General features: G+C 35.1%; 1 protein-coding gene across 1 annotated transcript; it reads left to right on the top strand.

Annotated features, from left to right (window-relative positions):
* The first annotated feature begins 4,487 nt into the window (after nt 1–4,487).
* Nucleotides 4,488–23,093, top strand: LOC110930309 (cytochrome P450 87A3). The gene is made up of 9 exons (XM_022173597.2): nt 4,488–4,740; nt 5,145–5,466; nt 5,546–5,695; nt 5,853–6,104; nt 6,186–6,275; nt 20,245–20,323; nt 20,412–20,518; nt 20,613–20,740; nt 22,867–23,093. Exons 1-9 carry the CDS (start codon nt 4,541–4,543, stop codon nt 22,958–22,960), a joined length of 1,422 nt encoding a protein of 473 aa, XP_022029289.1. The 5' UTR covers nt 4,488–4,540; the 3' UTR covers nt 22,961–23,093.
* The last annotated feature ends 268 nt before the right edge of the window (nt 23,094–23,361 follow it).

Genomic DNA, 23,361 nt, shown 5'->3' with positions numbered 1-23,361 from the left:
TTGTCGAATAGATTAGTTTTATTTTACGCTGAATTTGTAATAGTTAGTGAAACGATCTATCGAACGTGTATAGACCCGCTCGTTTGAAGTGGTCAAACGAGAGGGTTATTCGGTTGACCGTGTGTGTTTGCAAGACAAGGGGTGTGACTATAAATAGAAAACCCTTGCCATTTCAAACACTTGGAGATTTTAGGAGGTTTGAGACCTCACCAGGGAGAGATCACCACTTGGTCTCTCCCCGGATGTATACTCCTTTGGTATTAGTTCGGTTATCATATAATCGGGCCGATTTGTAATGTTTTACTACCGGATTAATACAAAGTTGTTTGTTTATCATCTCTAATCTCTCCCCTCTTGAACCGATCTCACAAGAATCACGGTTTCGGTCACGAAACACGGTCCTACATGTTTCCACATAGTATTGATTCTCTGATAAGATTCTGAAACATTAGATCCATTCTGACTCACTTAATTTTCTGATATAACCCAAACACAACCGACCCATCAACCATGTCATAGGGTATCTTTTAAATCACTCCAAACTTCACTAGCAAGCCTAGAATAAACTTAACCAACAAATAGTTCTTCAGAAACAGAGTTAAGAATCCAAGTTAAAATAGCCGAGTTGCATCTATCCCATTGACTGGCTAGAACATCACCATCAGTTGATTTGGTATAGGTACTTTTATGGGTGAAATTCTGAGCCTATATCCTGGTCAATATTTTAAGCTATATCTTAATTGTATGATATGTGTTCATACCCCGGGTTACTCATTCAGGATATTGGTAACATCCTGAATGGTATCCTGAGGGTCACTAACGAATTATGTGCAGGAATATAAGTCCAAGCTCGCAACGTTCATAAGGACCCTTTCTCCGGAAGACTCGGTCTAAGTAGTTCAAAGGAAGACGTTGAAGCCGCTTTACTCGGTCCACAACGTTCACTATGTACTCGCGTTAAGTATAGTAACCCAATTCAACTTTATCCCTACGTCACGAGACAGAACCCCAATGTACTTAGTCGGACAGAGTCTTGACATGCGTTGATGGGTCCTAAATCAATCGAACAGGGTATCAGTGATCAGAGGTTAAAACACTTAAAACAGGGCAGGGCTTTGGAGTATTTAAGGAAAATTTTACTAATAAAATCTAGAAAGAGAGGGGGAAGGTTGGCGAGATAGAGGGTGAAAGATAAGAGGGGCTGATTGAGTAGTGAACAGATGATTCTATTTATACCTCCAAATTAGTTGAAGGTTACTCTATCACAATCCACGTACACAAATGCATTAAATGCATGAATTGATTTGGAAAAATTCTATCATACACGTATATCACAATTTTATTTCTTTTAAATTTTAATCATTATTTTATTAAAAATGGGAGACACACGTCCACTTTACTTAAATGCAAAATTTTGATTATTATTATTATTATTTTATTAATTTATATATTATAATTAATTCAACTGCTTCATTTATTTGGCGCTTATAACTTCAAAAATATGACGTTTTATAAAATGATGATTGTGCCATTAGAACGAGAATATTTTTATCTACATTTTGGTCTAAGTTTCATTAAAAACTGAGTAAGGTTAATTATAACGTATTTTTATTATTATAGTTATTAAACGGTTCCTACGTTCGCCAAAATACTTTATATTTCTATCGGTCAATTTACCCATGATCTATTCGTGTAATAACTTTATTTTAAATTTAAAAATTTTGGGAATGTTAGAATGGATAATGGGGGTGGATGATGGTGTTGTAGTGGTGGTGGAGTGGTGACAACTGAGAGAGAAGTGGTTTGCAAATGGATGGTTTGAAGTGGAAATAAGCACTTCTATTTATAACTGAAATCAGAAGCTCCAACACGGCCCGTGCCTGGCTGGCACGGCCCCGTGCCCATCTCTCTCTCCCTTCCTCATTAACTGCTTGTCAAATGTTGTACTAACACGACCCCTTGTGTCAACGACACGGCCCGTGGCCAAAGTACTTGCTGTACTATTGCAGATTCTAAAAATATTTGAGTTGACCACGCCCCGTGTTGGCTTAGCATGGCCCCGTGTCAGCTGCCAGTTTTGTCTTTTGCAGTTGTCTTTTCTTCTGCACAACATCCATCTTCGGACACGGCCCCGTGTCAGGTCTTCTATTCTTGCTATTTTGAGATTTGGATGTGAATCGGGGTTTGGCGAGTTGCGGCAATTTCTCCTTCTTTACATTTATGTTGGTTTTATTGTCTTTTTGCTCCTTTTGCACATTTAAGCTCTTTTAACCCTGAAAATAAAAAATGAATGAAAACACAAGCTTTTTCCAACATTAGTAATAAAAAGGGTTGCTTTTACGCCGTATTTGATATAATTTATATGTTGTATTTTAAGCACATCAATATAATACGTTTTTGTGCTTACTTTTATGTACCTTTTTAGTTGATCTACGTTTTTGTTCTAAAACGCTATAACACGTTTTCATTAGATTACTTTACGTTTTGACGCCGTCACAGCGCGTCGTACCATTTTTTAACTAAAAAAAATATAATTTAAGTTGGTCAACGTTTTGACGTAAATTTTTTTAGAGAATAAGCCTGGTCAAATATAATATGTTTTCGTGCCTATTTTTATATAAGTTTTCAGTTGGTCTACGCTTTGACGTAACTTTTGTTCGGAAACGAGTTAGGTTAAATATGATACGTGAGTTGCTTTACATTTCCACGCCGCCACAACACACGTGGAATTTTACTAGTTATATATATGTATATTTTTTTTTGTTTTAATTTTTTAAAATTTAGAATAGTAGAAATTATATTTTATAAGGTCAGCCTAACCCATTTATGAGTCATATAACCGGTTTATTACAACACATCAACCTATTTAAAACTTGATTATAACCCGTTAGTTGGTATAACATACAGGCCGTGCCTGGGTTACACACTTTTAATCGTGTTCAGAATAATGTCTTTAACACACAAACAAATAAATATATATAGAACTAGATGATTTTTCGCCCGCGCGTTGCGGCGGGGACCCAATGACTACAAAACGCATGTCAGCAACGGCAAGTAAATACCGAATATCAAAACATAAATAAAAATGACGTGGTAAGGATAGTCACTCCGTCCTAAAAAAACCGATTTTAAATAACCTAATATATAATAATAGAACCCACACGTCTTACACGTTGGAAATTCGGTTGTTTTTAGTTTAGTTATTACCGTGCTAACACGTTAAAATATAGATGAGCTCGGTACCGGTAACGACACCGAAAGTACCGATCCGGAGAATCTTGAAATTAGCTACCGACACCGAAAATACTCGGTACAATACGGTATGGTATTTGAATGTAAAAATCAATAAATACAGGTATGGTGCTAGACCGGTGTCGAACCGAAAGTAACGATTCTGAAAACGCCAAAAGGTGGGTACCAAATTGGTACCGAAAATGATTTGGTATAGTAAATTTGGCACCGATACGATATCGGTTTGATTATAGGATTTGATACGATTTGCTCATTAATAATCTAAATATCCAAATTAATTTTAAATGCTACAATTCATTTATTACAGAAAAAGACAAAAAAGAAAGTAAAATAAGTTGTTGTGTATATAAAACCTCATTCAAACGAAATACAGTTTACTTACTGTGTGTATGAAAAGTAATCTAAACGGTGCAATTACGTACATTGCTACAGGATTTTATGAGCTCGGTACCAACCGGTACCTATAATACCATTACCGAAATCCCCAAAAGTGGGTACAGGTACCGAATATACCTGGTACGGTACGGTTCGGTACTGGTACGACACCGATATTTGAGGGCAAAAACCGGTGAATACCGGTGCTGAACCGGTACCGAAAATACATCTGATTTGATAAATTTGATACCGATAACAGTACCCGATACCATTTGCTCATCACATAGCAATTACGTACATTGCTACAGGATTTGATGAGCTCGGTACCAACCGGTACCTAAAATACCATTACCGAAATCCCCAAAAGTAGGTACAGGTACCGAATATACTTGGTACGGTACGGTTCGGTACCGGTCGGTACTGGTACGACACCGATATTTGAAGGCAAAAACCGGTGCTGAACCGGTACCGAAAATACATCTAATTTGATAAATTTGATACCGATAACAGTACCCGATACCATTTGCTCATCACATAGTGATTTTACTATTCATTCATTTTAATTTTTAATATATAGGGTAATATATAGGGTAATGTCAATGTTTATAATTCAACTTGTCATTCCTACACATTCAGAACTCTACTAATTTTGAACATCTATAAATGTTTCCTATTTCCTATGGAGTTTCTTTCTTTTTTTTTTTTTTCTTAAAATCTCTCGTAAATGCAAAACTTAGACAAAAACTGGGAAGAATTTGCATATTGACCGATTGTCGAGGGACCGTTTAGTGCTTCAATATTTCCTCATGGATGGCATTGGCTATATAACTACCTCCTCGCCAAATCATTCCCATAATCCCATCCTACCTTCTTTCAATTCCATAGTTTTTTTTTTCTTTTTTGCACATCACAAATGCTGCCTGTTGGTGTATACATTGCAGCTTTGTTTGTAGTAAGCATTACCCATTGGGTTTACAGATGGAGGAACCCTAAATGCAATGGGAACCTTCCTCCTGGTTCTATGGGTTGGCCGCTACTCGGTGAAACTCTACAGCTCATCGCTCCAACACAAACGTTGGATACTCCTTCTTTCATCACCAACAGAATAAAAAGGTGAATGGTTTATTCTTTTAGTGGCGGTAAAATAATAAGGTTTATAAGATGCAGTTTTAATTTATATATAGTACATATTTAAATTTAAATGAATAAGCTGGACAGACGGGTCATCCCACAAAACATTACTTTAAGCTAAATAATAAACCCTAATAAATAAAACATAAATTTCTTCTTTAAACCTTATAATGCGTTTGCTAAATAATAATCCAAGTTTTTTTTTTTTTTTTTTCACAAATGAGGTTTTATGCACTTTAAATACACCACGTGCAACCTTTGGACAGTTTAACAGGATTCCGTGTTAGTATAAAAGGTTAATCATAAAGGGGTTTCAACTGATATGTACGTTTCAAGGCTTCAAGTCATTAGCTTGTTAATCATTTACAATCATTTATATATACTAGATACGGGTCTATATATCGAACAAGTTTGCTTGGTGCGCGGGTTATAATATCAACTGATTCAGAACTTACTAGTATGATATTGCAACAAGATGGCCAATCCTTTAAAGGGTGGTATCCACCGAGCATTAAAAGGTTATTAGGGAGTGTAGGTATAGCTTTAATAGAGGGAAGCTTGAGTAAGCATCTCAAGAGCATGATGCGCACTGTAGTCGGTCCCCAAAGCCTTAAAAAAGCATTTTCCGAAATTGAAAGTGTTGCAACAACAAACATGGAGAAGTGGGCTAGCCAAGAATCAGTGGAATTGAAAACTGCAGTTGCAGATGTAAGTACTTGTTTTCTTGTGACAAGTCAGTCGCTATTAACGCATGCGTGTTTATGATATTATTTTGGTGTTTAATCAGATGATATTTGAGTACATGGGGAAGAAATTGATAAGTTATGATCCGGAGAAGTCGTCTGAGAATTTAAGAGAGAACTTTGACTCTTTTATACAAGGAGCAGTTTCACTCCCTTTGAGGATACCTGGAACTGCTTATTACAAATGTCTACAGGTTGACAAATAATTTTGATCCATATGCATACTTATTCTATCAATCTCCACCAGTTTAACCCAATAAATGGGTCTAATTGGTTTTACTTATCACTCGAAATAAATATATATATATATATATATATAACTAAAATTACATCCTTAATTTATCTAATAAGGGAAAAAAGAAGGTAATGATGATGCTCAAGAACATGCTAGAAGCAAGGCAGGCTAAGCCGAATAAGGTCCATAATGATTTTTTTGATTATGTTCTTGAAGAACTCAAGCAAAATGATACAATCCTTACAGAAGAAATGTCTTTGGAATTGGTATTTGGGCTATTGATTGTCAACTTTGAAACAATTTCCCAAGCGATAACAGTGGCAATCAAGTTTCTAACTGAAAATCCTCAGGCGTTGAAGGAATTAACGGTATGTAAAGAATATAAAACCCTAAAAGAATTTCACTCATTTAACATGCATGCTTGTTATTTTATGTCCTTTTGAGCGCAGGAAGAACACAGAAAAATCTTAGATAACCGAGAAAACCCGAAGGCTGGACTTACATGGGAAGAGTACAAGTCGATGACATTCACTTTTCAGGTGTATTAATTATCCTTAGTTATTATAATTAGAAATAGAAGTAGAAATTAATACATGATGGACTTGTTGGATGATGGGTTAGGTCTTGCTTATTCATAAATGCTTTTTTTCTGTTCATCCTTTGACTTTTTATAAATTATTTCATTTATAAATAGAAATAATGGATTTTAATATTGGCCCTTGGCCGGCAATGATCCTAACTTCAAAAATTCCAATTGGTGGTCCCATCTTTTCACATATTGCCCTTCAATGGACACTGACTAACAGAACGCTAACGTTGTTAGTCTCCGGTTGCAGGAAAATGTTTTTGGCCGGAAAACTCAACATTTTCGTCTCAAACATCTTTGTAACCTTATTACGTACCTTTAGTAACCTTTTCTTGTAAAAAGCCCCAATTATTAAGGTTGCCGGAAAAAACTCATTTTTCGCCGGAAAACTCCTTTTTTGGCCGGAAAACTCAACTTTTTAACCGGAAAACTCAAAGGTTTCATCACAAACTTGTTTGTAACCATAGATCGGACCTTTATGAACTCTTTTCCGACCAAAAACGTTTTTCAGGCAACCGAAGACTAACGGCGTTAGTGTTCTGTTAGTCAGGGTCCATTGAAGGCCAATATGTGAAAAGATGGGACTGCCAGTGAGAATTTTTAAAGTTGGAACTGTTGCCGGCCAACGTACAATAGTTGAGATTATTAAAATCCGTTATTCCTTATAAATATGATTATAAAAGCTACAAAATCACAATCAGTACTCAAATTTTTAAATAATGCAGTCTATGTGCTAAAAAGATAGGGAAACTTTTTATTGGCCCGTTTAACCTAATAATCATAAACATAACCCAGATTGACTCACTCATACATAAAAGGATGATATATATATATATATATATATATATATATATATATATATATATATATATATATATATATATATATATATATATATATATATATAAGGATCCACTGAAAAGTGGATTTTGCCTAAGTAGCTAAGAAGGATTGTGATGATGACATGTGGCACTCCTAATAAGTTGGAATGAAGGGCTTTTTGTTCCTTATAAATAGAAGTGAAAATGATATGTGACAACCCTTTTGTTTTTTAAAAATACAACAAAAAAAATCTATTAAAAAAAATATAGCACAAAAAATCTAGTACAAAAAAATATAGCACAAAAAATGTAGTACAAAAACTATAACACGAAAAATGTAGTACAAAATATAGCACGAAAAAAATTAGCAAAAAAATGTAGTACAAAAAAATCCAACACAAAAAATTGAGAAAAAAAATTTAAGACAAAAAAATTCAGCACAAAAATATAGTACAAAAATCCAGCACAAATAAATGTTATACAACATAGAAATACAACACATTTTAGTGGGTTTTTTTAGTTTTCATATTTTATATAGCAATATGGTACTCAAATTAAAGATAAAAAGACGCTTGATTTTACGGTGAAATTTTTATGAAAAAATAATGTCTTACTAAAAAATTATGAACGTTTAAAAACGGGGGTGGAATATGCATGTTCCTTGCATGTGAAGAGAGAAAGTCCATAAATAAGATCTTCCCAAGATACTCTTCTACTCCTCCTTTCTCCTACACTTTCATCTTAACCATTGATTTAAAAAATGAATGGTTAAGATTTCTTCTCATCCTACTTAGGCAAAATAAACTTTTTATTTGATCTTACCCCTATACACTAGTATATTTCATCATCAAATCCTAGCCATTGACTTACACACGTGTATGGCCAGGATTAGTTCGCTCAGTTCGCAAATACACTAGTATTTACTCTTGAACCTAATCCTATATATATAGGATCAAGATCAAGAGAAAACCTTCTGAGTTGTGAGAACTCAGAGAACCCGGCCTTTCCGTGCGAGTTTTGCCCCCATTTTTTCACACTCCTAAATTAAAATTTTAGAAAATACTACCGTAAAAAAATAAAAAGAAATCGAAGTGGTTTGGCTCCTTACAAAAGTTGTAAAAAGCTAATAACATAAATATGACATCACTTTTTACAGCATTTACGGCTACCGTAAATAAGGGGGTGGAGGAGTTGATTTTTTTTAGATTTTTGGTAAGAAAAAATTTTGAAAAAACCTTTCGTAAAGCCGAGTTCTCTAAGTTCCCACAACTCGTATAAGTTTTCATTTTACCCTATATATATATATATATAGAGAGAGAGAGAGAGAGAATTCAATTCAACCACCATGAGTTGTGAGAACCGTGAGAACTCCTACTTCCCCAACGTAGATAAATATGTTATAAACACATCCTTAAAATGAAAAAACAAAAAAAAATTGTCGAGTCGGTAGTTACGCCTAATGTAAAATTTATTTATGGCGATACAAACTTTTTTACATCACTAATAATTGTTTTTATATCAGATGTAAATAATTGTATGCGACATTTTTTTTATTTTTTATTTATTCGCTAGATCAAGTTATTTTTTTAAGATTTTTGAGAAAACTTTTGAAAGGCCTAGTTCTATTGGTTCTCACAACTTAAGGTGGTTCTCAATTTACCCTTTCTTAGTATAAGTATATATATATATAGGATGGGGCTCTAGAGTAAACATTAGTTTATTTGTGAACTGAGTGAATAAATCCTGTCCATTGGTTCACATCATCAAATCGTAAAATACCATTGATTTACACAAATAGACCTAACTCTCTCTCTCTCTCTCTCTCTCTCTCTACATATATATATATAGGGAACCGCTAAAATGAGAACCACCTTGAGTTGTAAGAACCGTGAGAACTACACCGTACGGGACGAGGTGGACCAAAATTTTTTTTCATAAACGTAGATGCGTGTATTATAAACACATTTGTAAAAAAAATTCAAAAAAAAAATGTCGTGTGTGTAATTTTGAGCACCACAAGTTTGTGTTTACGTGTACCGTAAATCAAACCGGAAAATTTACGGTACCTGTAAACACAAACTTGTGGTGCTCAAAACTACACACACGACATTTTTTTTGATTTTTTTTTACAAATGTGTTTATAATACAAGCATCTACGTTTATGAAAAAAAAATTTGGTCCACCTCGCCCCGGATCAAAAAGTTCTCACGGTTCTTACAACTCGAGTTGGTTATTATTTTAACGCAATTTTATATATATATATATATATATATATATATATATATATATATAGAGGACCGCTAAAATGAAAACCACATCCAGTTGTAAAAACCACGAGAACCACATGGACAAGATTAAAAGTAGTTAAATTAATATTAAATATGAAATGGAATAAGAGAAAATGAGAAGTGTGTATCTTTCATTTACCAATCACACATATATATACAATGATTAATCAAAATGTAACTGAACATTAATGTAGTCAAAATGTAACTTAAGGGGGGAATTAGGAGGAGAGTTAAGAGGATAATTAAGAGGGGATATATCTGTATTTATAACACTCCCCCTCAGATATATATTATTATTTATTATACACAGTTAATAACATACTTCAGGATGATATTAAATCGATACTTCAGGACCCATATAATAAACTGATACTACTGGATCAGTTGTACTGCCTCATTAAAAACCTTACTAAGAAAACCCAATGGGACAAAACTTAGTTAAGGGAAAAAGAGTACAGTGTGTATAATTCTCCCCCTGAATTCAACAAACATCTTTCAATCTACGGAGACCGATCTTGTGTGATAGTTGCTCAAAACTGTTTCTTGGTAAAGATTTTGTAAATAGGTCAGCTAAATTTTCACTTGACTTGATTTGGCAAACATCAATTTCCCCTTCTTTCTGCAAGTCATATGTTGAGAAGAATTTTGGTGAGATGTGCTTTGTTCGATCACCCTTGATGTAACCTTCTTTGATCTGAGCTATGCAAGCAGCATTGTCTTCATAAATAATTGTCGGCTCCTTCTTGATCTGTTCTAATCCACATGCTTCTTGTATGTGAGTAATCATTGATCTCAACCACACGCATTCTCGACCAGCTTCATATAGTGCAATTAGTTCGGCATGATTTGATGACGTTGCTGTAAGTGTTTGCTTAGTTGACTTCCAAGAAATTGCTGTGCCACCATATGTGAATACATAACCTGTTTGAGATTTTGCTTTATGTGGATCTGATAGATATCCAGCATCAGCATACCCAACAAGCTGGGACTTTTGATCTTTCTGGTAGAAAAGACCTAAGTCTTGTGTCCCGCAAATATATCGGAATATGTGTTTTATTCCATTCCAGTGTCTACGTGTTGGGTTTGAACTATATCTTGCTAGTACATGTACCGAGAATGCAATATCGGGCCTCGTGTTATTTGCAAGATACATAAGAGCACCGATCGCACTTAAGTACGGTACTTCTGGACCAAGTACTTCTTCGCCTTCTTCTTGAGGGCGGTAAGGATCCTTTTGAGGATCTAGCGGTCGGACAACCATGGGTATGCTAAACGGATGAGCTTTGTCCATATTAAAACGTACTAACATCTTCTGGATGTAGTTTGACTGATGGACGAATGTACCGTTTCGTAAATGCTCAAACTGCAGGCCGAGACATAATTTTGTTGTGCCAAGGTCTTTCATCTCAAATTCTCTCTTTAATATATTAGCAGTTTTTTCTATCTCTTCAGGAGCTCCGATGATGTTTATATCATCAACGTAGACTGCTACAATAGTGAATTTTGAGAGTGATCTTTTTATAAAAACACATGGACTGATTACATCAGACTTGTATCCTTCTTTTTCAAGATATTCACTGAGCCGATTGTACCACATGCGGCCAGATTGTTTAAGACCATATAAAGATCTTTTTAGCTTTATAGCACACATGTCTCGAGGTATTGATTTTAATGCTTCGGGCATTTTTAACCCTTTAGGTATTTTCATGTAGATGTCATTTTCAAGTGTCCCGTACAAGTATGCAGTGACGACATCCATTAGTCTCATTTGAAGTCCTTCTGAGATTGCGAGGCCAATTAGAAATCTAAGGGTTATCGCATCCACTACAGGGGAATACGTTTCCTCATAATCAACTCCTGGGATTTGGGAAAACCCTTGTGCTACAAGACGTGCCTTGTATCGTACAATCTCATTCTTTTCATTTCTTTTTATAGCAAACACCCATTTATAACCTACTGGTTTGACGTCTATGGGTGTTCGGACTACAGGTCCGAAAACATTTCGCTTTTCAAGCGAACCCAATGCAGCCTTTATGGCTTCTTGCCATTTTGGCCAATCAACTCTGTGCATGCACTCTTCTAGAGTTTTAGGTATGTAATCATTTTCATTGATTACATCTGTTGCTATAGCATATGCGAACATGTCATTTACACGTGTTTCATTTCGGTTCCATATTGTACTATTTTGTACATAATTGATAGAGATCTCGTTTTCATTTGGTACCAGTGCGTCTTCTGGATTTTCATTTTCCTCTGGAATTATATTTGTCTCTTCTGGGACATTTACCTCTTCTAGGGTTTCATTTACTAAGTTTTCACCAACTGATTTATTCTGCTCTTTCCGTTTACGTGGATTCTTATCTTTGGAACCTATTGGTCTCCCACGCTTTCTTTGTATGGTAATCGCTTCTGGGATTGCTTCAATTCGAGCAGGTGCATTTGATGCTGGTATATGTGACTTTGTCACCCTATTTGTGTTTGTGAATGCATCTGGTAATTCATTTGCGATTCTTTGCAAATGTATAATCTTTTGGACTTCAGATTCACATTGACCACTTCGGGGGTCGAGATTCGATAATGAAGATGCATTCCATGTTAACTGTTGTGTTACCAGTCTTTCTTTAGTCTTATCTCCCCCTAAGACTGGGAATACTTTCTCATTAAACTGACAGTCAGCAAAGCGTGCTGTAAACATGTCACCCGTTAATGGTTCTAAATACTTAATAATAGACGGTGAGTTAAAACCGATGTAAATGCCCAGTCTTCTTTGTGGTCCCATAATGGTACGTTGTGGTGGCGATATCGGTACATATACCGCACAACCAAATATTTTGAGGTGGGACAGATTTGGTTCTCTTCCGGAGACTAGTTGTAATGGGGAGTATTCATGATCGGCAGTTGGTCTTAATCGGATTAGTGCAGCAGCATGTAGAATAGCATGTCCCCATGCAGAAGATGGCAATTTGCATCTCATCAGGAGAGGTCTAGCGACTATTTGTAATCGTTTAATTAATGATTCAGCTAAACCATTTTGTGTATGAACATGAGCTACTGGATGTTCAACCTTTATCCCAATCGACATACAATAATCGATAAAAGCTTGGGATGTGAATTCTCCTGCATTATCCACTCGTATGGTTTTAATTGGATTTTCAGGGAAATGAGCTCTCAATTGTATGATTTGCGCTAATAGTCGGGCAAATGCTACATTTCGGGTAGCTAAAAGACTCACGTGTGACCATCGCGACGAGGCATCAATTAAGACTAAGAAATAGCGAAATGGACCACAAGGAGGATTTATAGGCCCACAGATGTCCCCTTGGATTCTTTCCAAAAATGAGGGGTTTTCTTGTGTCAATTTAGTTGGTGAAGGCCGAGTAATGAGTTTGCCTAGAGAGCATGCCGCACATGATAAATCTTTTGATTGTAAGACTTTTAAATTCTTAAGAGGGTGCCCATTTGCACTTTTAATTATTCGCCTCATCATTATGTTACCTGGGTGACCTAGTCGGTCATGCCATATTGTGAATGTGTCTTTATCTAGTAACATATGGTTACTCACCACCATGTATGCTTCAATAGGAGTAATATTTGTATAATATAATCCAGAGGATAAAGCTTTTAGCTTTTCTACAATGGTATCTTTGCCATTTTCATTTGAAGTAATTTGTAAGTATTCAATATTATTTTCGGATGTTGTTTTGAGGTGGTAACCATTTTGTCGAATACTTTTAAAACTAAGTAAATTTCGTCTTGATTTACTAGAGTATAATGCATCATTTAGAATTAGTTTAGTACCCGATGGTAATATGATGCTTGCTCTTCCAGAGCCTTCTATAAGATCACATACACCAGAAATAGTACCAACAAGTGTCTCTGCAGGAGACAACTCAGAGAAAAATTTCTTATGTTTGAGAATAGTGTTGGTAGTACCACTATCTACGAGACATTCATCACCAATGATAGCTTTATTGGAACTTGTAAACATATTTACTCTGGAAATAATAAAATAAATTAATATAACGAACTATTAGCTTGAGTATATAAAAAAAATCACATCACACAAATATGAATCAAACATCACAAAGATTTTAAATGAAACCATAATAATAGTTCAAACATAAAATACCATAAGAGTTTAAACAAGATTCAAACAAAGAAGAAAAACCTTAAAAAAACAACTCATAAAGTTCAAACGATAGGATGTCACTAATTTTCAATGAAGTCAGATGCGTCTAGATGAGTGTCTGATAGTGGTGTAGGAGATGACAGATTAGGTGCATTCTCAATCAGATTTGTCTCAACATTTTTTCCTGTTTCTTTCATCATCTGTTGATAAGCTTCAACGAGATGTTTGGGGGTGCGACATGTGCGAGACCAATGATTTGACATTCCACATTTATAACATATATTGTTTTGGCTCCCGCTAGTTCTCCCTCTAGGAGGTCGTCCCGTGTTCTGTCGACTCGATTCGCCCTTACTAGATTTTGAATTTTGAGTTTCTCGTCGCCATATATTGCTCCGTCCACGGCCACGGCCACGACCACGACCGCGACCGCCACCTCTCCCACGTCCGCTTTGATAATTTGCCGCATTTGCTTCTGGCAATGGGCTTGCACCGACGGGTCGCGCTTGATGATTTTGTAGTAGGAGCTTGTTGTTTTGCTCCGCGACCAACAAACATGATATTAATTCAGAATATTTTGTAAATTTACGTTCCCTGTACTGCTGCGACAAGAGCATGTTTGATGCATGGAACGTTGAGAAAGTTTTCTCAAGCATGTCTTCGTCGGTTATTTTTTCACCACATAATTTAAGCTCAGAGGTGATGCGGAAAAGGGCAGAGTTGTACTCGCTAACACTTTTATAATCTTGTAGCCTCAAATGAAGCCACTCATAGCGAGCTTTAGGGAGCAAGACCAGCTTCTGGTGATCAAATCTTTCTTTGATATTTCTCCACAGCTCGAGAGGGTCCTCAACAGTAAGATACTCCCTCTTCAAGTCTTCGTGAAGATGGTGACGGAGGAATATCATGGCCTTAGCCTTATCTTGAGCGGATGTTTGATTCTCATCATCGATTGTCGCCCCTAGATTATTTGCTGTTAGATGAATTTTCGCATCAAGAGTCCATGGGAGGTAGTTATTTCCGGAGATGTCAAGTGCGACGAATTCGAGTTTTGATAAGTTCGACATGGTATCTAAAAAAAAATTCATGTTTCTAAAATGGGTTTATATATATATATATAAAACTTATTCAAAATAGTGTAAATAAAATTAAATTATTGAACAAACAAAAATAGCCTAATGTTATGACATAGGAGACAATTATTTATTTAATTAATTTATACATATAATATCTATATATGTATAGTGTAATGATAATAACGGGTTAGCTGATTCCTCATAGAGAGTGCCTAGTGCAAAGATAAGAAAATATTGATGGAAGAATACCATGTTTACAAATTACAATGGGTGTTTAGATAGTGGGTCGTTCCGGTTGTTTATACTTAATATATAATATAGCTAATATGTATAGGAGCATTCCATATTAACTCTATACTTAATCTGTGTCCCAAGGAAACACCTCTCCAAACCCTAAATTACAATCAGCCGCACACCAACTTTTGCTCCCTCCTTCCTCGGGCGGTATTTCCGGCGATCGGAGAATATTCCCGCACCTCGTTTCCCAGCGAAAACACCTCTCCTTCTTATACTTGTTCACCCCACACCAAAAACCTGCTCCTTTTCTCTCTCGTCGTTTTGACGACGCCGCCGTCACCGCTCACGTCGGTGGTAGCAATGGAATGATGTTGAAGACTGATGATGATGTTTACGGTGGTGATCGTTACAGTAGAGGCGCAGCGGCGCCGCCGTCTGCGGCAGCGACTGTGTTTCTCGGCAACGGGGACGATAAACGGGATCTTTTGTAGGTAGGTAATATATGGTGGCGGAAACCACCGGACATATTCTTGTTTCCTAGTTACGGGATCTAAAGCAGAACCCCATTTTACTTGTTTAAAAAAAATTGATCTAAAAGCTTGTTGATGTTGGTCCTAAATTACAGATCTAAAAGCGTATGAAATCCATATCAAACCTTATTTTATGATTCGGTGCTACATCTATCTTTATTTAACAATTTAACAATTTAACAATTTACATCACAGATATTATATTGTTTAACAAGGCATACAAGAAAAATGTTTTTGTTGATACACATGATATATATCTATTGAATAAAAACAAAATGGGTAATAATATGTACAGAGGAGAGATTATATAAAATATTAAGGTGTTTATGTATAATTTCGTATAAACAAATGAGCATATATCTTTCAACCAGTTTCCTTGATAAACAACTATTTTTTTTTTTAATACACTCTGTTGTTCTCTGTAATAATCTGTACATATCATGTATCATTCTATCTCGTTTTTATGTCGATGATTAACACTGAATCACAAAAAAAATGATGATATTTGTGATTCCAGTGAATCTATTGTATATCTACCTAAAAAAAAACAGGAGAAGTGAAAGATTGTTACCTGGTATGGTGAATTTGTAGTTGAAAGGGAAACTCAAATGGAGATGAAAACACCAACCGAACTTGAGATATCTTCAACAATTAGAGCGGATATAGAGCTAAGGTGCTGATAACGTGAAATGGAATAAGAGAAAATGAGAAGTGTGTATCTTTCATTTACCAATCACACATATATATACAATGATTAATCAAAATGTAACTGAACATTAATGTAGTCAAAATGTAACTTAAGGGGGGAATTAGGAGGAGAGTTAAGAGGATAATTAAGAGGGGATATATCTGTATTTATAACAAAATAGATTTTGTCTTATTATTTCTTTAATATTTTAATCCAAAAGGGTATATAAGTAAAGTTGCTTTTTTTGTCTTTTTATATATATTATTTTTAATTATCTTTTTTTGTCCTATTCATTAATTACCTTTTGTCTTAATTTAATTTTTTATTAAGAAATACATTTTTTTGTTAAATAATTTTTTGAAATCAGATTTTTATGATAATTTTTTTTAAGATTTGTTTAAAAAAACGTTTTGAATAGCCGTTTTTTTTGCCCGGTTATTACTTTAACGTTATTTACGTTAACGTTATTTACGTTAACGTTATTTACATTTTACGCGCCGTTTTTTTACGTTTTACACGCCGGTTTTTTACGTTAACGTTTTTTTGCGTTTTACGCGTCGGTTTTTTACGCGCCCGGTTTTTTTTACGTTAACGTTTTTTTAGGTTAACGTTTTTTTACGTTAACGTTTTTTTTACGTTTTACGCGCCCGGTTTTTACATTAACTTTTTTAACGCTGTTTTTACGTTAATGTTATTTACGTTTTACGCGCCGGTTTTTTACGTTTTACGTGTCGGTTTTTTACGTTAACGTTTTTTTACGTTTTACGCGCCGGTTTTTTATGTTAACATTTTTTACATTTTTACGTTTTACGCGCTGGTTTTTTACGTTTTACTAAAAAAATTACGATTTACGTTTTACCTAAAACTTTTTACGATTTACGAAAAACTTTTTTACGTTTTACGTAAAACTTTTTACGTTTTACGTTTTACGTTAAAAAGTTTATGGTTTAATATTTTTTTTTACAAAAACTTTTTTACGCATCACGAACGCCCCCAGAAAACGCAAACTCGGTAGGTGTCTCAGATAGATTGTTATCGTCATCGACTAGGGAAAAAATAAAAAATCAACATCATCAAAACAAAGTGTATCTCGAAAAAGAACGGGGTTTGGCTCATATTTTCCGATAATCAAAAAGGCTGCAAAGTGGGGTTGCAGGTTCAAAAAACCTACCCTCCACCATCGTTGCCGCGCCATCGTCATCAAAATCTAGGTTTTCTTTTTTGCATCATCGCCACCCAAATCCACAGATCAGAACCCACCAGAAAATCAAAAACACATGCCAAAAAATCAGCAGAAAATCAAAAAATCTTTAGAAAAGCAAAGAACATAGTTTACTGATCAATAAATCATACAGATCAAACCACTCACACAGTCACCACCTCCAACACCACCACCGCTAACACCGTCCGGCCACCCCCAAAACCGCCACCACCTCTACCCACCACCCAATCACCAGAACCACCTCTACCCACCACTCAAAACAAAGATTCAAACAACAAAAACAGAGACAAAGGTTCATCGTAGACGTCTTTGTTTTGAACACAACAGGGGGAATCAAAGGCTTAAATTCTTACCAATTTAGTAAAGAACACCCATCATTTTTAGTTAAAAACACCCAATCATCTCACCGGCATCGGCCGTCATCGACCGTGGTGACCGTCGATCATCTCAAGTCATCGACCTTGGTGACCGCCTTCACTCATGAATCAAAACCTGCACCCCCCACCACCGTTCATCTCATCGTCATCGCCCCTGGTGACCGCCGCCCCCTTCTTCTTCCCTTCATCATATCTAGGGGCGGTGGCATGGTGGTGCGGTAGGTTGTAGGTGGCGGAGAAGGGTGGTTGTGGGCGGCGGAGAAGGGTGTTTGTGGGCGGCGGAATGATGGGTGAACAGATCTTCAAGAGAGAGCAACAAAGATTTCATGGTGAACAGATCTTCAAGATTTTCATGGTGGTGAAACAGATCTGGGGAGATGATGGGGGTGAAAGAATTCAAGAGAGAGAGAAAGGAGAGATTACGTTTCAAGATTTGGGAGTAAATAAAGAAAGAGAAAGATGAGATATTAAATGAAGAAAGAGAGTAGACAGGCTTTTAAAAAGAGACAGAGGAGAGATATGAAATGACATATGGAGTAAATGACCTAACTACCCTTTACGTTGGCAAAGTCTGATTGGTGGAAAGTGGTTCTCGCGGTTCTTACAACTGGGGGTGGTTTTCATTTTAGCGGCTCCCTATATATATACATATATATATATATATAGGGTGGGGTTCTAGAGTGAACACTAATGTATTTGCGAACTGAGTGAACAAATTCCTGGCCATTGATCTACACATGTGTATGGCCAGGATCTCATCATCAAATCGTAAAATACACTAGTGTATTTCAACATCAATTCCTAGCCATTAATCTACACACATGTATGGCCAGGATTAGTTCACTCAGTTCATAAGCTACACTAGTGTTCACTCTTGAACCTAATCCTATATATATATTAGGTACATTTGTGAATAACCCCCTCGATAGTGAACTGTGTGAACTAATCCTAGCCCTTGATTATCAATACACAGGTGTAAATCAATGGCCAGGATTTAATTAGGATTTGATGATGAAAATGTATTAGTGTATTTTACGATTTGATGATGTAAATCAATGGCTAGGATTTGTTCACTCAGTTCACAAATACACTAGTGTTCACTCTAAAACCCCACCATATATATATACACACACACACACACACATATAAGGGAAAGTTAACGTACAATATTCATTAACGTGCGATGTGTATGATACAAAATCACGCATGTTTTAAAAAATCAAACTCTAATCACACATGAACAAAACCACATACTCACGCATGAACAAATTAGAAAATCATTCATGGGGTAAACCCCTAATCACGAATGCTACATTTTGTTCATGCGTGATTATGATTGAATTTTATAACATGTGTAATTTAATAGCATACGTATCGAACGTTAAGAACTATTGTATTTAAAACTTTCTATATATATATAGGGGAAGGTTCAAATGAAAACCACTAGTTATTGTGAAAACTCGAAAACTAATTAAAAAAGCCAAAAAAAACATACCAATTTTTTTTTTTTTTGCATAATAATTTTCGCTACTTTTAGGATAGAAAGAAAAATTCAAAAAAAAAAAAAACTTTTTTGTAGTGCACATGTGTAGGTGTACTACACATGTGTAATACAATTTTTTTTTTTTTTGAAAAAAAGTTTTTTTGTATACAAAAACCTGCAATTTTTTATAAAAAAAAATTGAAAAAAAAATAGTGTGTTTTTTAGGCTTTTTTAGTTAGTTTTCGAGTTTTCACAATAAAAGTGTTTTCATTTGAACCATCCCCTATATATATATATATATATAGGGAGGGGCTCATGTGAGAACCACCCTTATTGTGAGAACCTTAAGAACCAATGTGAACACAACCTAAAATAGCTAAAAAAACCTAAAAAAACTAACCCCAACCCCCCCCCCCCAAAACCTAAACCCCCCACCCCCTCACAAAAAAGACCTAACCCTCCCCCCCCCCCCACCAAAAAAACCTAAACCCACCCCCCCCACCCCCCCCCAAGCTAAATGCTAAAAAAAACACCTAAAAAAAACCTAACCCCACCCCCCACCCCCCCCAAGCTAAATGTTAAAAAAAACACCTAAAAAAAACCTAACCCCACCCCCTCCCCCACCCCCCAAAAACCTAAACCCCCCCCCCCCCAAGCTAAAATGCTAAAAACTAAACCCCCAAAAAATCTAAAAAAATTTTTTTGAATTTTTTAATATTTTTTATGTTAAAATCGCTACTTTTAGCTTCGAAAAGTAGCGATTTTTTTATAAAAAATATTAAAAAATTCAAAAAAAAAAATTTATGTGATTTTTAGCTATTTTTAGGCATTTTTGGTGTGTTCACATTGGTTCTCGCGGTTCTCACAATAAGAGGTGGTTCTCGCATGATCTTCTCCCTATATATATATATATATATATATATATATATATATATATATCATACTCAGTAAATCTCACCAGTAGCAAAGCAAAGGTAGGGTCTGAGGAGGGTAAGATATAGACAACCTTACCTTTACCCCATAGAAATAGAGAGGCTGCTTCCAATAAAATCCCACTAACTAAATAACATACAGGTTATAAATGAAACATTAAGGCTGGGTGGCATAGCTACAATAATATTCAGGGAAGCAGTAAAAGATATCAAGTATAAAGGTAAATACTAAATATCCACCAACATATCCCAGCTAAGTTTCTAAGATCCATAGGTGTACTGATATAAAAAATGGCTAACTTAATGCAGACTACACTATCCCAGCTGGTTGGGTGGTAGCGGTATGTCCCCCGGTTGTCCATTTAGATCCTGTCAACTATAAGGATCCACTTAACTTCAATCCGTGGAGATGGGAGGTAACCTTTGTATACAATTCACAGGCAATAATAAATAAATAAATGGTAATAATCTTCCTGTGAAGTCTTAAACTGTAATACAACTTTCAAGCAGGGGATCGAGTTGAAAGGCGCGTCAAAGTCTTTTATGGCTTTTGGAGGAGGCTTGAGGTATTGTACTGGAGCAGATTTCGCTAAATTTCAAATGGCTATCTTTCTTCATTGCCTGGTGACCAAATATCGGTAATGACTTGTAAAATATATATAGAGAGAGAGTGTGTGTAAAATACAATTAGGGTTAACGTACGCTGCGTATGACCGGTAAATATAACGTGCGTAATTTTGTTGTATAACATGTGTGTTATTGTTCGTTTCAATTAGCCTGAGATTGATCGATTGTTTGATCAATTTCGTCCAATTCGTTTCAATTTTCTTTTCGTTTCAGTTCAAATTGGCCATTGTTCGGTCAATTTAATCAAATTGGGTTCAAATTCATCGTTGATTTTGAAAATTTCATCAAAATGACGACTCGAAATCAAACCGTAGAACAGAGGATGAAGGAACATGACCAAGCTTTGATTCCGACCGTAGAACAGAGGATGCAGGAACATGACCAAGATTTGACTCGATTGTAGTCAGCGGTCAGTAACAATGGTATCAGACCGTAGAACAGGGGATGTGATTTTTGAACTGGGACTTAGGGCATGCGAGATTATAGGTATATAACGTGCGTGATTAATGCTTTCAACATGCCTGATTAAGGTTTTTGAGTTTTATAACGTGCGTACTTATATATCGTGCCGGTCACACGTTAAGATCTATTGTACGTTAACCTTCCTCTCTCTCTCTCTCTCTCTCTCTCTATATATATATATATATATATATATATATATATGGTAGGGTTCATGCGAGAACCACCTTTATTGCGAGAACCGCGAGAACCAATGTGAACACAATAAAAAAAAACAACTACACAACCAAAAACCTAAAAAACACAAAAAAAACTTAAAAAAATATTAAAAATTTAAAATCGCTACTTTTAGTAGTCAAAAAAATTTAAAATAACGAAAAGTATCGATTTTACCATAAAAAAATATTAAAAAAAATGTGTGTTTTTTAGATTTTCTTATGTATTTTTGGTTGTGTTCACATTGGTTATCGCGGTTCTCGCAATAAAGGATGGTTCCTAAATAATTCTTCTCCTATATATACATATATATATATATATATATATTGCGAAAACCGCGATAAACAACGTGAACACAATCAAAAATACCTAAAAATAGCTAAAAAACACACAAAAATTTTTTTTAATATTTTTTATAAAAAAATCGCTACTTTTAGTAGCCAAAAAAAAATTTAATTTATTTTATTTTTTTTTAAATTTATTTTTTTATAAAAAAAAATTTGCTACTAAAAGTAGTGATTTTAACTTAAAAATATTAAAAAAGAAAAATTTGTGTGTTTTTTTAATTTCTTTAGGTTTTTTGGGGGTTTAGTTTTTAGCATTTTAGTATTTGGGGGGGGGTTAGTTTTTTTAGCTATTTTAGGTTGTGTTCACATTGGTTCTCGCAATAAAGGTGGTTCTCGCGTGAACCTTACCCTTTATATATATAGAGGAAGGTTAACGTATATTACGGCTTAACGTACATCACGTACGACAGGTAATTACGCACGTTCATTTTAAAATCACGCACGTTATAACTTAAAAATCCAAAATCACGCATGTTGAAACATAATAATCACGCATATTGAAAACATTAATCACGCATGTTATAGAACAAATCACGCACGTTGTTGTACGTGAAGTACGTTAAGCCGTAATGCACGATATATATATATATATATATATATATATATATATATATATATATATATATATATATATATATATATATAGGGTAGGGCTAGGTAGAAAACCCTAAAAATTTGAGAAAACCCTAGAAAACCCAACCTCCCGACTTTTTTTTTTTTTTTTTTGAAAAAAATAACACATGTAATATACATGTTTTTAAGAGTTTTGAGCCAAAAAAATCAAAAAAGCGCCGAGTGGTTTTTTTTAAAAAAAATAAACAAGTTTCAGCACTTTTTTGTCTAACACATGTTAGTGACGAAAGTTGCTGAAACTTGTTTATTTTTTTTAAAAACATCCACTCGGCGCTTTTTTGATTTTTTTTGGCTCAAAACTCTTAAAAACATGTATATTACATGTGTTATTTTTTTCAAAAAAAAAAGGTCGGGAGGTTGGGTTTTCTAGGGTTTTCTCAAATTTTTAGGGTTTTCTATCTAGCATTGTCCTATATATATATATATCAGCGTGCAAGGGATAGAATTATAAAAATAAACTGGGTTTTTCCTTTTCAATTCAGGTGGAAACTAATCAAAGGAGGAGATATTGTACGGACTCCAACCGTGCAATTCCCTAATGGGTTTCATGTTCAGATCTTTGAGAAAGAGAACTAAGATCCAACATCTGAATCAGTTATGTTTAATTATCAGCTTTTACTTTAATATAAAAAATAAGGATTGTTTCATCAGTGTTTGTAATTCATGTATCTCTGTATAAGGACTTTGTTGTTACATAATATAATATCTAATATAAGATATAGGTTGTTTAAAAGTTATCACTAAGACCACCCATAGTGGTAAGAAATTGGGGCGTTTTTCTGGCCCAAAACGTCTAAACACGCCCGAGCTCGGCCCCCGTGGGCCTTTTTTGAGAAAAAATGTTTGGAGCGTGGAATAAAGCACGTCTGATGGGGGATTCCATTGACCAATCACATCTAACCCCTCCTTCTTTGACCAATCAATTTTTTTCATGGTTTTTTTTATTTTTATAATTCTTTACACACCTTTTAACATAA

Source organism: Helianthus annuus, chromosome 3 (assembly GCF_002127325.2).
Source record: "Helianthus annuus cultivar XRQ/B chromosome 3, HanXRQr2.0-SUNRISE, whole genome shotgun sequence".
NCBI lineage: Eukaryota > Viridiplantae > Streptophyta > Magnoliopsida > Asterales > Asteraceae > Helianthus > Helianthus annuus.
The sequence above is the reverse complement of the archived record's forward strand: the minus strand, read 5'-3'. Positions and strand labels throughout refer to the sequence as shown.